The 14,923-nt window shown below is 39.4% G+C and overlaps 1 protein-coding gene across 1 annotated transcript; it reads right to left on the minus strand.

Moving 5' to 3' along the window:
* Positions 1 to 2: 2 nt before the first annotated feature.
* Positions 3 to 9,941, minus strand: LOC120554404 (actin-related protein 3). The gene is made up of 12 exons (XM_039793298.1): positions 9,743 to 9,941; positions 9,250 to 9,305; positions 7,649 to 7,773; positions 7,446 to 7,556; positions 7,029 to 7,124; positions 5,377 to 5,484; positions 4,375 to 4,518; positions 3,318 to 3,491; positions 3,061 to 3,153; positions 2,844 to 2,969; positions 2,217 to 2,300; positions 3 to 1,000 (listed from the first exon to the last, which is right to left on the minus strand). The coding sequence occupies exons 1-12, from the start codon at positions 9,784 to 9,786 to the stop codon at positions 905 to 907; spliced, it is 1,257 nt and encodes a 418-aa protein (XP_039649232.1). The 5' UTR covers positions 9,787 to 9,941; the 3' UTR covers positions 3 to 904.
* Positions 9,942 to 14,923: the final 4,982 nt, after the last annotated feature.

Consider the following 14,923-nt stretch of genomic DNA (forward strand, 5'->3'; position numbering starts at 1 on the left):
AGAAATGTCTCCTTGGCATTTATTGGAATGCCAGCATTGAAATCCAGATTTGGTACAGTACAAGGCTATCCAGTAGAACTGAGATCTAGGCAACAGTGATGGTCCAACAACAGTCATTCAAACTGCATGTTCATATATTATTATGACTTCTTTTTTTTTTCTTTTTAAAAGACAGGTTGGTCAAGAGATGATTAATACAAATGAAAAAAAAAAGGTCCAAGGAAAGCGGTGACGAAGACTTAAACACAATTAAACCTGGGGGAAATTATTTGAACAGATTAATACTATTTTTTAAATGCCTGACTTGTTGTAATAATCTAAATTCAAATAAATATTCCATCCAGGTACTGAGGGACATTTTCAAAAAAAAGAGACAGAAATAATGGTCAGTATATCTGGTGATTGTTTTTTGGGGTATGTAGCACCCATTTGATGACTTAATGATCAAAAGGTGTTTTATTCAATGAAGTTTGTGGAAAATGATCTAGCTAAGCATGTCCTGCTTCTTTTACAGTATATAACATATAGCAAGAACCCAACCCATATACACAGAGAAGTGCATTTATACAGGACTCATGTTGATTAATTACATATTACAACCCTGTGAGGATATTATAAGTACATATACGAGGCACGCAGAAATTAAAGATTTATCACCTATTATTAACCTACTTTGCAGTAAACATTTTATTTGAAGGATCCTTTGGGCTGAGTCACCTCCTTCCTCTAATTTGTGAGGATGTTGCCGCTATTTTGGCAGTTTGTTTGGTCCACTGCTTTATCCGAATGAACAGGTCTGTCGGGAGCATCCGTGCAAAGGCTCATGGGACTTCCACAGCATGTGAGGTCTTAGGGCGCTTTCTCAGTTTTCCTCGGCCCCCGCTGAATGCCGTCCCCCGACGCCCTAAGACATGACTCCGAACACGGGGTTGTGGCGGCAGATGCTCGGCCCGATCTCCTCGTAGTCTTTCTTGGTGTGGCACACTTGGTAAAACTCAGGCTGCCAAAACAGAAATGGTCCTCGTTAGGGTCATTTCCTTTCCCATTTCAGAAGTAAAGACAACATCTAGGATTGCAATAATTAAAAGAACTTTTCAAATCTACACAAGGATATATTTTTACCATTGTATAAATCTCTGGTAAGAGCCCATCTTAAATATGCTAGCTCAGTCTGGTGTCTATATAAATTAAAATATGTAGAATAAATTGAAAAGGTCCAGAGAAGAGCTACTAAATTAATCCCAGGAATGAAAAATATGCCTTATGAAGAAAGATTGAGACTCTTGTATACAGGAGATACAGGGGAGATATAATTCAGGTGTATAAGCTCGTACATGGAATATATGATGTAACGGTTGAGCCCATCTTTTAGTTTTGGAACAATAGGTATGATTTACGAGGGAATTCTATAACACTTTACCCCAGAACATGCATGTCTGAAAAGAGAAGGAATTTCTTCACACTTTGTGCGGTAAAAGCACAGGTTAGATACATTTTGTCTGTCAAAAGATGTCATGTTTACTGTAACATATATATAAAGCTTGTTTGTAATGTATTTGTTTGATTTATTGTTTGTACCTATTTATGAAATGCAAGTCATTTTTAATCATCTAATGATTGTGTGCTTCAAATTAGTTTACATTGTTTTTGTGTTGTTTGAGTCTGGAATAGAGGACTTTATATCCTGTACCACAACATTTTCAATACATTTCAATAAAAATATGAGAGTGCGCGTGTGTTCAGTCTGACAAAGGCAGGGCTGGGTATCGTTTAAAAATATTCAATACTGGTTATTTATTTTTTAGCTCCTACTACGTGAGCCCCATCTCTGTGTAACGTAGAGTTTTACCTACGTGACCCTTCAACGCATAACGCTAGACAGCCAATCACAAACATTATAAGATCTTAGTAGAAGCATGCTGCATGCCTATTGGCTCACTGACGCTGATGAGATTTGCTCCTTAGGTATTGAAAATGGGTATTGAATGACGAATTTGATACTTTAGAGGCAATTCGGTCAGTGCCTTAAAAGCAAAATTCGGTACCTAGCCCTAGACAAAGGTTTACCAAAGTCTGGGGCTTATGGGAACATTTTTGCCATTTACTGTTTTTTTCCAAGTGAAAACTTTCAAAGATTCTATTGTAATTATGTGCCGATGTCAAAACTAAACAATACGTGTTGTTAGAGAAGCTGAAAACACTGTTTTGATACTCACAGTAGACGCCAGCATTGATCCTCCGAACCAGACCGCATACCTCTGCATGTGATGAGTGACCACTTGCACATCGATGGGCTTGGGCTGCAAAACAGAGAGAAAAAAAAAAAACACCACTTCCTGTAAACTTTTCTGAAGAAAAAAAACATTTTACATTATTCAAGTGCCTTTTTGTTTTTGCCCGTCTGTATTAAAAACTTTTTTAGCTAGACTGTCTGTCTGTCTGTCTGTCTGTCTAACTGCTCCTCAGATCTCTGCAGGGTAAATCCAGACAGCTAGCTAGACTATCTGTCCAATCGGAGTTTTCTGTCTCACGACTAAAACTACTTTTGAACGTACACATTCCACCAAAACAAGTTCCTTCCCAGTTTTTGCAGAGACACCGTGTCCGGGCTTAGCACCGCCCAAGACGATTGTTATTGGTTTAAAGAAATGCCAATTAACCAGAGCATTTTCTACCATCCCAGAATGCTGTGTGGACTAGACAGACCCACCTCCGCAGCGCTGTGGAGGAAGGTCTGGCAATGCCAGACTAATAATAGGCTTGAATAACACCAAGTACTTTTGTATACGTTTAATGCATTTCAAAAGGTTTTTTGGAGACTAATCTTCATCCTCTTTCCTCACCTTCAACTTGCCGCCGCTCAGCTCTTCGCTCATTTTCAGTCGTGCATCCACAGACCTTTTGAGGTCCCTCTGCAGGCGTCTGCCAAAGTCCCTGAACATGGTGGAGCCCCCGGAGAGCACGACGTTCTGCGACACACAGAGGAGGTAGACGCCGATATAAAAACAGAAACACAGACTAACCGTTACTGGCACCGTAGCAGCTGTAGAGTTTCTGTACCTTGTACAGTGGACGTCGGACATCGATGGGGCAGTTCTGGATCACCTCGTCCACCACCTCTGAGATCGGCTGGGTGAAGTCTGGGTTGGCAAACTGGACGAGACCAAATAGCAAAAAAAGATAGTAAGTTTCAAGGCAAGGAATTCCGCTTGATAAAAAAAACAACAACACATTTTTCACTCCGACAAGCTGACACTTTAGGCTGCATCATCTATCAGCAGCAACAGCAATATATCTTAAAAGACTTTGGATTAAACCTCCGGATGGAAGAAGATCTCGGGCCCCAGGAAGCGCTCGTAGCCAACATCGATGGTGAACTCCTTCTTGGAGATGGAGTTGATGCCCGTGTACTGTTTGATCCACTTGGAGCCATCTGTGTCGTACTTGTTAAACTCCTTAACAAGGTCGGGGCAGACGTAGCTATAGCGCTCCTAAAAAAAAATAATAAAACAATATTGTACAACTTTGAGAGGATGCTAAAGCAATGTGGTGGGATTGCAAGAAGACAAAACCAACAAAACCAAATGTAATATAGAACTTTTGGTTATATATGGATTAATAATGTATTAAATATATAATGGTTCAGATGTTTTGACTCTTAAATGCTTGCGTGAGGTGAACATCTTTCTGTTTAAAACTTGCAGTGAGTGATATGCTTCTGTAGCTGCACTGACATCTAGTGGACAGGCTGAGGAATCCATGATAACACTAACAAAACCAGTATCATCTGGGGAGTGTATCGCTTCCTGTTATGGCGCCTTTTTATTTTGCAGGTTTCAGTAAAGAAGCATGACTGAAAGTGAAAGAACATAAGGTCCTTAAACTGACTACAATACAACATCTAATGGTTACTTGTTCCTATGTGAGCTAAAGAGCTTTATACTGAGCTGCACCAGGTGAGGCTAGAATGTTAAATTAACAAAAGGTCTTGTTTGTTACACACATTTCTCCACCTTTCAAACCCACAGGAAGTGAGTGTTTGATACTAAGAAGATAAATATTTTTGCAATTGACATATGATTCAGCATATTCCAGGGAATGATGATTTTTGGATAATTATTCTCATTTTTATTTAAAAAATGAAAATGATGATAGTGTGATTTTTGCCAGGATCTGTGGGGTAGGATCTGTAGGCCAGGATGTCTCTGCAGCACCACATTACTTCATTTAGAATGGTTTGACACATATTTTACCTTTGACAAATATCGCGCCCCCTCCCTGTGATTTGGATATTGCACCAGTCCATATTGTGATTTGGATAAAATGGAGATTAATTGTGCAGCCCTATTAAAGATGGCAGAAAAGAACACTGACCTTGACAGCTTTGGCCGTCTCCAGGGACTGCTCCGGAGGAATGCCCACCTCTCGCTCCCTCAGCAGCTGCTGGGTGAAGTACGTGATGTCTCGACCAGCGATGGGGATGTGCTTGATGCAGCTCCCGATGACGTAGCCTTCAGCCTGGAAACAGAGCGACGCACAAGTTGGTTGTTAATCAGGGCGTTTCCTGCATAGAGGAATTTCTGGCAGCCAGCCCCCAAGGAAAACCACCAGCACCAAAATGATAAGAACTGAGAGTAAAAATAGCAATTCAAATCCTCTCTAAATGTGTTTAAGAGCATTTATCAATTTTATCAAACAATGCTGAACAAGCAGAACATAAACTTGAATATCAGCGCTGACCTCAGTTTTATCTCCAGAGTCAGCACCAGACTCTCCCGGTGATTTTGACGGCAGTATTTGAATACTAATATTTTTAAGAGTTTTGTAAATTGGGGTTTTATTTACATAATGTTTTAATCAAATTGTCAGAAATAACAGCAAAATGCATAGCTTTCTGTCAATTAAGGTAACACAGACTCATTGCCTTTCTGTATGCAGACCGATCATCCTTACTGTCGTGCGTAGTCCCCCCCCCCGTCCCCAAAGGCCCATTCTGAGATAAGAAAAACCCCGTTAGTGGTCCCCAGCACTCATTTTAAAACCAGAGATCGATCATTTTAAGGCAGTGGCACCCAGGTGATGGAATGCACTGCCCCTCTCTTTACGCTATTCATAACTCTGTGGATTTTTAAAAAAAGCAGTTGAAGACTTTGCTATTCAAAAAGGCTTTTAGTTAGACAAGGGCTTTCTGATTTTATGTACCTATGTTTTCCCTTTATAATCTTATGTCTTTTATTTATTGTATTTCACTTCATTGTGAAGCACTTTGTGAGTTTTATCTGTGAAAAGTGCTATATAGATAAACTTTACTTACAAGTTTAGGGTTGAGAACGAGTTAGGAGCAAATCAATAAAACCTGGAAATTGCGGCACTCACCACTGGGATGACGTGTGTGACTCCGTCTCCGCTGTCGATCACAGTCCCGGTCAGTGTCCGCTCTCCCACCTGTCTGGATGTCCAGGAGGCAGCCAGCGCCAGGACAGCCTGATGCAAGAAAATCAGACGTTTAATAAAACGGAATTATTACTGTCCTGCGTTTTCCCTCGGTTCGTGGAAGACTTAGATGCGGGTATTTGGCGAGGAGTTTAGGCGTCCTTCCTCAAGAAAACGTTCATGTTTTTCAATTTAAAAACAAAAAGCAATTCCCCCGTACATTTTATGTCTCTTTGATTCTCTTTGTAGTCGTGTTGTGTCTCTCTTTAGGTCATTTTTGTTTTCCTTTGGAGTTGTTTTGGGGTCTCTGTGGTCATTTGGCATCTCTCTGTAGTTGGTTTATGTTCCTTTGTGGTAGTTTTGCCTCTCTTTTTCACATCATTTTGGACTGTTATCACCATATTAGGGGTGTTGAAATGTATCATTGCATCATGATGATTCTGCATCGATGCAGTGACAGACCATAATCGATTACTGCCTATAATCGGTTACTTGTTGATTTTCCGGCCGCTGCTTTTTTAGTTCTTGCCTTTTGTCTGTTGTCTGCTGTGCTCAGACTCCGCTACATTCAGGAAGTGTCTTTTTTAAGAGCAGATGCAATTAAAATGGGAGTTCATATATAACTGACTGCTTGAATTTATTGATGAAAACCATGTGTAGCAATATATAATAACATTGAGGAGGCGAGGCATCTTGATATCCAATCATTGACAGGATAATCGTAATCGAACCGAATTGTGTGACCAGAAAACTTGGAAAAACTAGAGCAGAGCATAAATACATAACACTCAAAAACCTTAAAGACAAAACTTGCTGAAGAAGTCCAACTCCAATCATTAGATCTGAGAAAGTCTTTTAGGTTCTGCACCTATAGCTTACAATGGCATGGAAAAACCCTGCAAGGTGACGTCGTTAGGGTCGAGACAGTAAAGATTCACTGGTTCAAAACACTGTCTCAGGTAACCATGTGGCAACAACTACAGTGTTTCCTCTAGGTTGATTTGACTGTGGCGGCCCCCCACGGTATCAGAAATAGGGCTGCATTGTTAGAGTGAATGTCGGAGAACGTTTGTATTTTAGGTGCATTATTTACATGCTGAAGTAGTTACACTGCATTAAGATAATGTAATTAATAGTGGGTTTATTGTTATTTGCTACAGAATGCTTAGCCTATATGTCAATATCAAAGTTGGCCTATGTAGTAACTCAAAAAATACAGTTCAATCACAACTGAAAATATGCCTCATTGTGTGTGTGAATAGAGGTGAATAAATATATTTGTTTGTGTTGCAGCAAGGTGTCAGTTCCATTTCGTGGGGGGGACACTGAACTATTAGAAATACTGAATGACATTGTGCAGGAGTAGGACATTTAAAAACAGACTGTGAAACTTAAAAAAAAGAAGAAGTGAAAATTGCCATTTCCTCATTGAACCTCTGAATCACTACCTCATTCTATCTACAGCCCACAAATTTGGTTTCAAATGTGCCCAAAATGGCTTTTGTAGTTATGGCTGGAAGACTTTAGGCAAAATAAATACTGACTGGCTGTGTGGCTGAAGGCAAGTGTTGATTTCAGGTGCTGTAAGGTTTTACCTGAACAGCAATGTAGAGGCCGGGGACATTGAACGACTCAAACATGATCTCTGCTGTATACTCTCTGTTTTCTGGTGTGTTGAGGGGAGGCTCTGTCTGGAGAGGGAGAGGGAGAGAGAGAGAAAACGGATGTTAACACAGAATGACTTTAAGCCACTATTTCTACATTTTGTTTTCTAGCAAAGGTCGACAAATGCAATTAAGAGAAACTTCAATTACGCTACAAAAAAATTCTTTCCCGTTTGTTTTTATTTCAGGAAATTAGACACGTCTTTTGGTAGTAAAAATCAGACAGACAGTCAGAAATAATTAAGTAGAAAATAAAAGAAACACTGCCTGGTACTCGCCTGTCTCGATGCCATTTTGATGTGCATTTCAGGCTGTAACTCTTGATATTGTATACAGCTCTGGTCTTACCAAAAGGAAGTAATGGTCTTCAGGTTCTGCCCGCAGATACTTGAAGATGATCTGCTCCATAAATCTCTCCATCAGATCCCAGTCCTCCACTATCCCGTGACGGATGGGCCACTGGAAGTGAAGAGGGGACAACGTCAAGTCTCTGATCAGACTGCTTCACAAACAAAACATCCCATGCGGTTCATTTCAACACTCCGGTCTACCTTCGTTGCATATGATGGTTTGTCGATGGCTTCATCCCCGATGAAGAAGTCCAGGTCATCAACACCCTTCATCATCCTGCGCTGGGCCTGGTCCCCGACCTTGGCTGATTCTTTGATTGCGATACCTGGACGTGATCATGAAAAAGTGTAGAGCTTAGGCATGGGCCGGTATGACAGAGTTTCTGCAGGTTTCACCAAGTCAAATTTAAGACTTTTTTTTAAAAGACCTTTTTAAGGCCATTATGAATGAACTAAGCCCTAAATTCAGTTTTTTCAGTATCGCTAAACTTGCACTTCCCCATAGCTGAAGAATAAAATCCATTTTATGTCTGTGGTAAAATCTGAAAGAGACTTGCGCCAATAACACGAAAGCTGATCGGCTGCAATATGAATTGCATGTGGGTCTCATTTTTATTCGTAATACAGCAAAATGATATCTGGACTAGCAAAAGAAAGAACTACAACCCCACAGAATAAGAAAAACTGAGCGTTAGAGGTAGTGTTGCATGGACGTCACGAAAATTAAGACCTGTTTGAAATGATTTAAGACCCAAAACACAATACTTCTGCAAATTTAAGACTTTTTAAGACCCTGTGGAAACCCTGTATGATAACCTTCAGCAAAAATATCACGTTTTCACAGTTAAGGGTTTTGAAATTAATCATTATAATAATAACTTTTATTTACATAGCACCTTTCAAGAAACCCAAGGACACTTTACAGAATTACTGTGGCTAAGCTAAAGGAGGTTGTAGGCTGTGGTGAACAAGGAGTTGTTTTTTTTAAATGTCCACGGATGTAGCATTTCGGATATGTGCAGGGAGGGTGGTCCAGAGGGATGGGGCTGCAACACTAAAGGCTCTGTCTCAGAAGGTGTGGGGAATGGAGAGCAGGCCAGTGTCTGAGGACCGCAGGTTTCGGGGTGGGGTGTATGGATGGAGGAGGTCAGAGAGGTACTGTGGGGCCAGGGCATGGAGGGATTTGTAGGTGAGAAGGTGGATTTAATGTTTGATGCGGGACTCAATTGGGAGCCAGTGAAGGTGGATGAGAGTTGGAGTGACGTGCTGCCAGGTCTTGCAATCCTGCATCGCAATGTGGACCTAGACGATTCTGCATCGATGCAGTGACAGACCATAATCGATTACTGCCTACTGATGTTACTTGTTGATTTTCCGGCCGCTGCTTTTTTTTCCTTCTTTTTTTTTTGCCTGTTGTATGCGGTGTTCAGAATCCGCTACATTCAGGTAATGTCTTTTTTTAAAGAGCAGATACAATAAAAAGAGTATATATATATATATTTATTTATTTTTTGGGGATTTTATTTTTATTTTTTTTACTTAAAACTTATTTTGAACCTGGTTTTATCTAAGGTTCAGACTCCTGTTCCTCAAATATATGTATTTAATGTATGTATTAGTGCATATTTAATAAGATAATGCATCATCGGCATATTTAAACATAACATTTCAGAAAACCTAAAAAGAAACCAAAAAACGACTGTATCAACTGGGGTAAGTTACAGGGTGATATCTATTCATATTTTCCATATTCACCTGTAGTGTCTGATTCCACTGATTACCTGTATGAGTAATTTACTTACATGAAGGTATGATGAACTGTGGTTCTGTATTTCCTGCATAACCAAGCTTTGTGTACCTAAAAAAGGAAACAAAACAAGGATAAATGCTGAGTTACAGTTGCTTCTCTATGGTTTAACTATTGGCTGGGTAGTAACCTATTATACACCATGGTAGTCACACCCAAAATAATCTTGATAATATGATTTCTGCTATAAGGATTGTCCAGGAAGTAACATTAGCTTGGGTGGGTAGCTAGCAGCAGCTAATTCCAACGATACCGCTGCATTGAGAATAAAACCATGCAACGTGAAGCGGTTCGGTACTTTGGCCTGCTAATTTACAGCATTAACCATGGCTTCAAAGACAACATAAGAATAAACAAGACATCAGATGTGCTAAAGAAACGTTAGCATCTTTGAAGCTACTCAGCTAGACTGGGCGTTAGCTGGAAGTTTGACAGCCGTCTATTAAAGCCAAGCTAACGCTAACTAGCCGTCTATTGTTATCACTTACCCTGTGCCACAGTCAACAACACAAGCCGGTAGCCGACCAGCCATGCTTGCTCTCCTTTATCTATCTATCTACACGCGAATATACCGGTCACCCGATATGAAGGGATATCTTAACAGAGGCTGATTTAAATCGCAGCAGCCCGAATGAATAGCAGTCACGGCCGATTCTGAACGGCTTCCGGGTTTGGGGAAATTTCTTCTAGTGCAGAGTCAGCAGCTTCAAATGCGCCATACGGACCCCTAGTGGAAGGACTGAAGTAACCTAGTGGTTATTGCAACTGAATGGTAAAACATTAGTTTAAATTAATTAAATGTTAAAAAATAAATAAAATAAAGGAGAATATATCAGTTTGTATATAATGGCTAGATTTTTTTAGTAAAATTTCAGATGATTTTTAGGAAGACTCAAATATTTGAAGAAAATCTGTATTTATAATAGGCCTATGAATTTATGCAAGGTGGCATGCTTTTAAGGCTGTGTTAAAACTAGTGTGCAATAAAAGATTATAAGATAAATAAAAGATAAAAGATAAAATAATAAATATAAAGGATAAAACAATCAGACAAACAATATGTAATATAAAAGTAGTCTCTTAAAATGCTAAAAAAGTGCACATACTCGGACTTGTATTGCATGACACAAAATAGCATAACTAACCAATAATATCATTACTATAGGATTACATTTAAACTTCCATAAGAAATATATATTCTATGTATTGTGTACAACCCTAACCCATAAAATACAAATGAAATCTATTTCTAAAGGTTCCAAGGTTAAAAACAATGTTTCAAGCAGCTTTGTAATTGTATGTTCTGTCTTTTTACAGTGTTTTTTTTCATGAAACAAAAAAAATTGTTGCCAACCTCATCTCGCCCTGCTGACTCCACCAGATGATATCAGTGATTTAGGTGCCATCAAAGGCCAGACTTCAATGGTCCTCACCCTCCATGACTGCATGGATGGCCACTGATAAAGACAATATATGAGCATCAAGGCGCTTTAGGGCTTGATTCTGGCTCCGGAGCGCCTTACCACATTAAGACCAATCCCAGGGCCTGAGAACATTGGCCCTTTGTCCTCAGGCAGACTCATCACTCACACAAGAGTCTCTTCACAGTGCTGACTCTCCTAGAAAAAGCCCTCGGCTCTGCTGCTCCTGATAGGAACAGTCCTCGCTGTGGAGCCAGGCACACTTGATGGAAACTCTCTATCAGGAACTGTGGATGAAACAATTTGTTTCAGCAGCGTCATTGCTGGAGCAAAATATTCGCCAGGAGCCCGCTATCAAAAGGCCTATCCTGTTTTTATATTACTAAGATGAATTGTACAAAACACAAGTGGTGTCTTTTGTCCTCTCTATTTGGTTGAACTGAGCAATAACATCATCATATAATGATTAGACTGGATTTGGTCTTATCAGGCAATTATCCAGACCAACTGACGAGTCACTATCAGAATGAACTTTATTTATACCACTCTTATCTTTGTGAGTTTACAAATTGCTTCAATGGGAGGAATAAAAACAAGTAAAATATGAAATAAAATAATGAATATTGGGTTACTTAAAGTGTAAGAACAATAACAGAGAGAAAAGTTACATTTATAGTTTCTTTCCCTGCCATTTTCTACATCCCTGTGTGTCACTGTTTTGAATACTAGAGGGCACCAGTGCTCTCGTTTTTAAGGAACAACAGAAACCTCTGGGCCAGTCACTTACTGTAATAGCATACACAAAACATGTTTAAGCCTTGCAACCCCACCTTTTGCTGGCTCAATATTTCTGACCCGTCCACCACTACATCTATCAAAACATTCCTCCTGGAATGGAAAAAAATCAGCATAACAAAGGATTTTTTTTTTTTTTACAACCATTCTTCAAGCCCGTTCACTTTTATTTCTCTGGTTCTTGCAGAGGTGCAATGCATTTAACACTTGTCTAATGCTTGTTAACTTTCCCACTGCCGCAGATTAATTTCCCCTTTGCACTGTGTAACTTTTTTTGGGGGGTTAATTGTGTTTACTTTTCTTTATTGGCCCTACTTACTGGAATGAAGATTTGTGTTACTGCACTAAAGTGGATTGGAGTGAAAATAAAGTCTAGCTTGTATCAGGTTGACTGCTAAGTCATCAGATTTAGGATAATCATTGAAGCCTGTACACGCTTTTCCTCAGGCTTATTCATATCCAATGTAATATGTTTAATGGAACTTATAATTTAATAGAATTTCATTTTAATTCATCCATTTAATCAATAGCAAAAGGCCTATTGATGCTATATTTGATTCATGAATAATATCTAATACAAATAAATGAGAGTAGGTGCGTTTAAATGGATAGCTCTGCTTCATTATAACTATACAATGTACAGTATCTATCTATATAGCTGAACTGAGGGCAATAGAGTCTCTGGAGGTTTTTGTTTGTCCGGCTATCTCTACCTGAAAGAAAAACGTCCCGCCCACACAAGAATAGATCATTTCCCCCTCATTTCCAATACACTTGGCCTACACAGTAAACAAAGTAGATGACTTGCGGTCCCTCATCAACTGAAGTATTTCCACCGCCAGAGCCTTAATGTGACTGCGGTGTGCGTGCGTGCATCATTAGAGCAAGGCAGAGGTGGGCCCTTATTATTTTTAATAATCTCCTGTTTTTGCTGCTTCTTAATCCTGGGAGATCTGCAGTCGGCACTTCCCCTCTGTGATCGTCAGTCCTGACTCCTTCCACCTCTTCCTCTGCCGCCTCTGTGTCCAGGCTTAATGATGCTCGGTCACACAGGCGCGCCCTCACACTGCACCAGTGGTGGGAGAAGTATTCAGATCCTTGACTTAAGTAAAAGTACCACACTGTAAAAATACTTTGTCACAAGTAAAAGTCCTGCACTGAAAATGTTACTTAAGTAAAAGTATGTAAGTATCATCAGGAAAATGGCCTTAAAGTATTAAAAGCAAGAGTAGTCAATGCAGAAAAATCCTCCCATTTTAGAAACTGGAAAGGATGGTCTAATCATTTCAGCTGTGCTTGTAGGCCGTTATATTGTTGGGTAGTTTCATTTATAATAAAACATCAGATTTTATGAACTAAATAACATTAATTTGTAAAGTATCTAGTAACTTAAGATGTCAGATTAATGTGGAGGAGTAAAAAGTACAATATTTCTCTCTCAATTATAGCAGAGTAGTAGAACGTGGCATGAAAAGTAAAAGAAGTACCTCAAATTTGTACTTAAGTACAGTACTTGAGTAAATGTACTTAGTTACATTCCACCACTGCACTGCGCCATGTTTTTTGCTGCTAACAGACCTTCAAGTTGAAGCCATCTGATATCACTGTGTCCATTTAAGCTGTTAATGGCTGTGTTTGGAACATATTTCTCATCTTTCTGCAAAGTTATTGTGAATTCAGCTGTGGACTGCAGGATTTATACAGTGGGAGTCGCTCCATTGTGTCTCCAACAGTGAATGCATCTCTCTCTCTTTAAAACTGCTAGGATTCAATACTGGTTTACCAGATAAGGAGCTGAGAGTATTTCACATGCCGGGTGTTTTAGTTCAATATCACAATGTATGACTGAGGCACATCTCTCATATCTCATCTTTTGCTGAATTACCTGCATTCTGCTGGAATCCGCCACAAGAAAATAACAGCCATTGTAGGACGGGTGTAATACAGAGTAGATTATGTCTAATAATCTGTATTCACTGCTCATTCTGACAAAACCTTAATCCTCTCTTTCATTTAAGTCTTTTATCAGTTTCAGTGCAGGCTGGCGATAATAGTATTTTAGTTATTGAAAATGCTCACAGGTAGACTCATGCACAGTAAGAAAATGTGGAATGTATTCGAAGACTTTACTCAATAATGCATAAATCATAGCACAAGAGAGTCTGAAAAGACACTGTAAAATGTATGTGCATGCTCATATGGAAACCACAGGATGCACAATGCACAACATAATCAATAGATGAGTCATTGAGTGATGGTAGCATACTGAAATGTAGCTAATTTAATAGAACACTGCTTCCAGGACGTCCTCAGTCTGGCTGTGCGAAGGTTAAAGACACGGAGAGAACATTTTGGCCCAAATAAGCTCCCAGGGACCACCAGCATTGGTGGATTTCATTTCCCAGAGAGTCAAAATAAAGTCATTCCCGCCCTCTGCCGAACCCCCCGAAGTTTATGCATTATATCTGAAGTGAGGTGGATTCTGCTGTTAAGCTGCTGAAAGGCTGCATGTGGATGTTGTTGCACCAGTGCTCCTTTTGCCAAGTCAAATAATGTGTAACACTGTTCCACCTTCAGCAGTGTGAGCGTCAAACTCAACTTCACTGAATAACACACTCGAAAAAGAGAATCACATCAGGGGCCAGACATGTAGAGTTTATCGACATGCTTTTATTTAATCGAAAAAGTCAAATATCTTTGACTGTATTATTGCATGTCTCATAGTCTCTCACTTACAGTTTGAGTCAACCCTAAACTTCACTGGAACTAAATACCCCAAAAAGCGAAAAGCAAACAGGGAAAAGAAAAGTAAAAACAAGGCAAAATTTATTTAAAAGCCAAATATCTTGGACGGTATAATTGCATTGTCTGGAGGGGCCGCACTGGGAGTTTGGTCACACAAGCCCCAAAATTTGAGCTTGAAACATGCTAAATTGTTTGTCTTTTTTTTTTTTTGTTGGGAGAAGGTGTTACATTGCAATATTCAATGTTTTGCCCCTAAACAACAGGGGAGCCTATTCTTGGGACTATTTTGTAGACTTTACAGCTTTTTTATAGTTCCCAATAATTTACTAAAAATGAATTATGTAGGTGGGTTTCTTATAAAAATGGCCTAATTTGGTATTAATTACTCTATAGGGAAAATGGACACGTCCAATTAGCTTCTTCTAATTAATTATAGCATAACGTGGAGAGTCTTTTCATAGCAAGTCAGCAGAACATGTTGGAAAGATGTGATATCTGTTTGCAGGAAAGCATGCAAACATATGGAGAGTAAAGCTTCCAATAATTGAATAATTAATGAATGTTTACTTGGGTGTAAGTGTGCCAGTTGCTCTGGAAACCAACAACTGCCTATAATCAGTCTTAAATTACATTTTTGCTTTCCTGCAACCTCTTTAGAAATGACAGTAAAACAGATTATGTACGAGTCAACTATAGCCACTGGACAGG

The sequence above is a fragment of the Perca fluviatilis genome, chromosome 24, assembly GCF_010015445.1.
Source record: "Perca fluviatilis chromosome 24, GENO_Pfluv_1.0, whole genome shotgun sequence".
Taxonomy (NCBI): Eukaryota; Metazoa; Chordata; class Actinopteri; order Perciformes; family Percidae; genus Perca; species Perca fluviatilis.

What these genes read in the sequence shown, in the direction of transcription:
- LOC120554404 (XM_039793298.1), bottom strand. Translation starts at nt 9,786, where the DNA reads ATGGCTGGTCGGCTACCGGCTTGTGTTGTTGACTGTGGCACAGG. An exon ending in GCCTCTACATTGCTGTTCAG is followed by an intron (nt 5,485 to 7,028) that starts GTAAAACCTTAC and finishes TTCTTGCATCAG; the next exon opens with GCTGTCCTGGCGCTGGCTGC. An exon ending in AGATCTTCTTCCATCCGGAG is followed by an intron (nt 3,154 to 3,317) that starts GTTTAATCCAAA and finishes GGTCTCGTCCAG; the next exon opens with TTTGCCAACCCAGACTTCAC.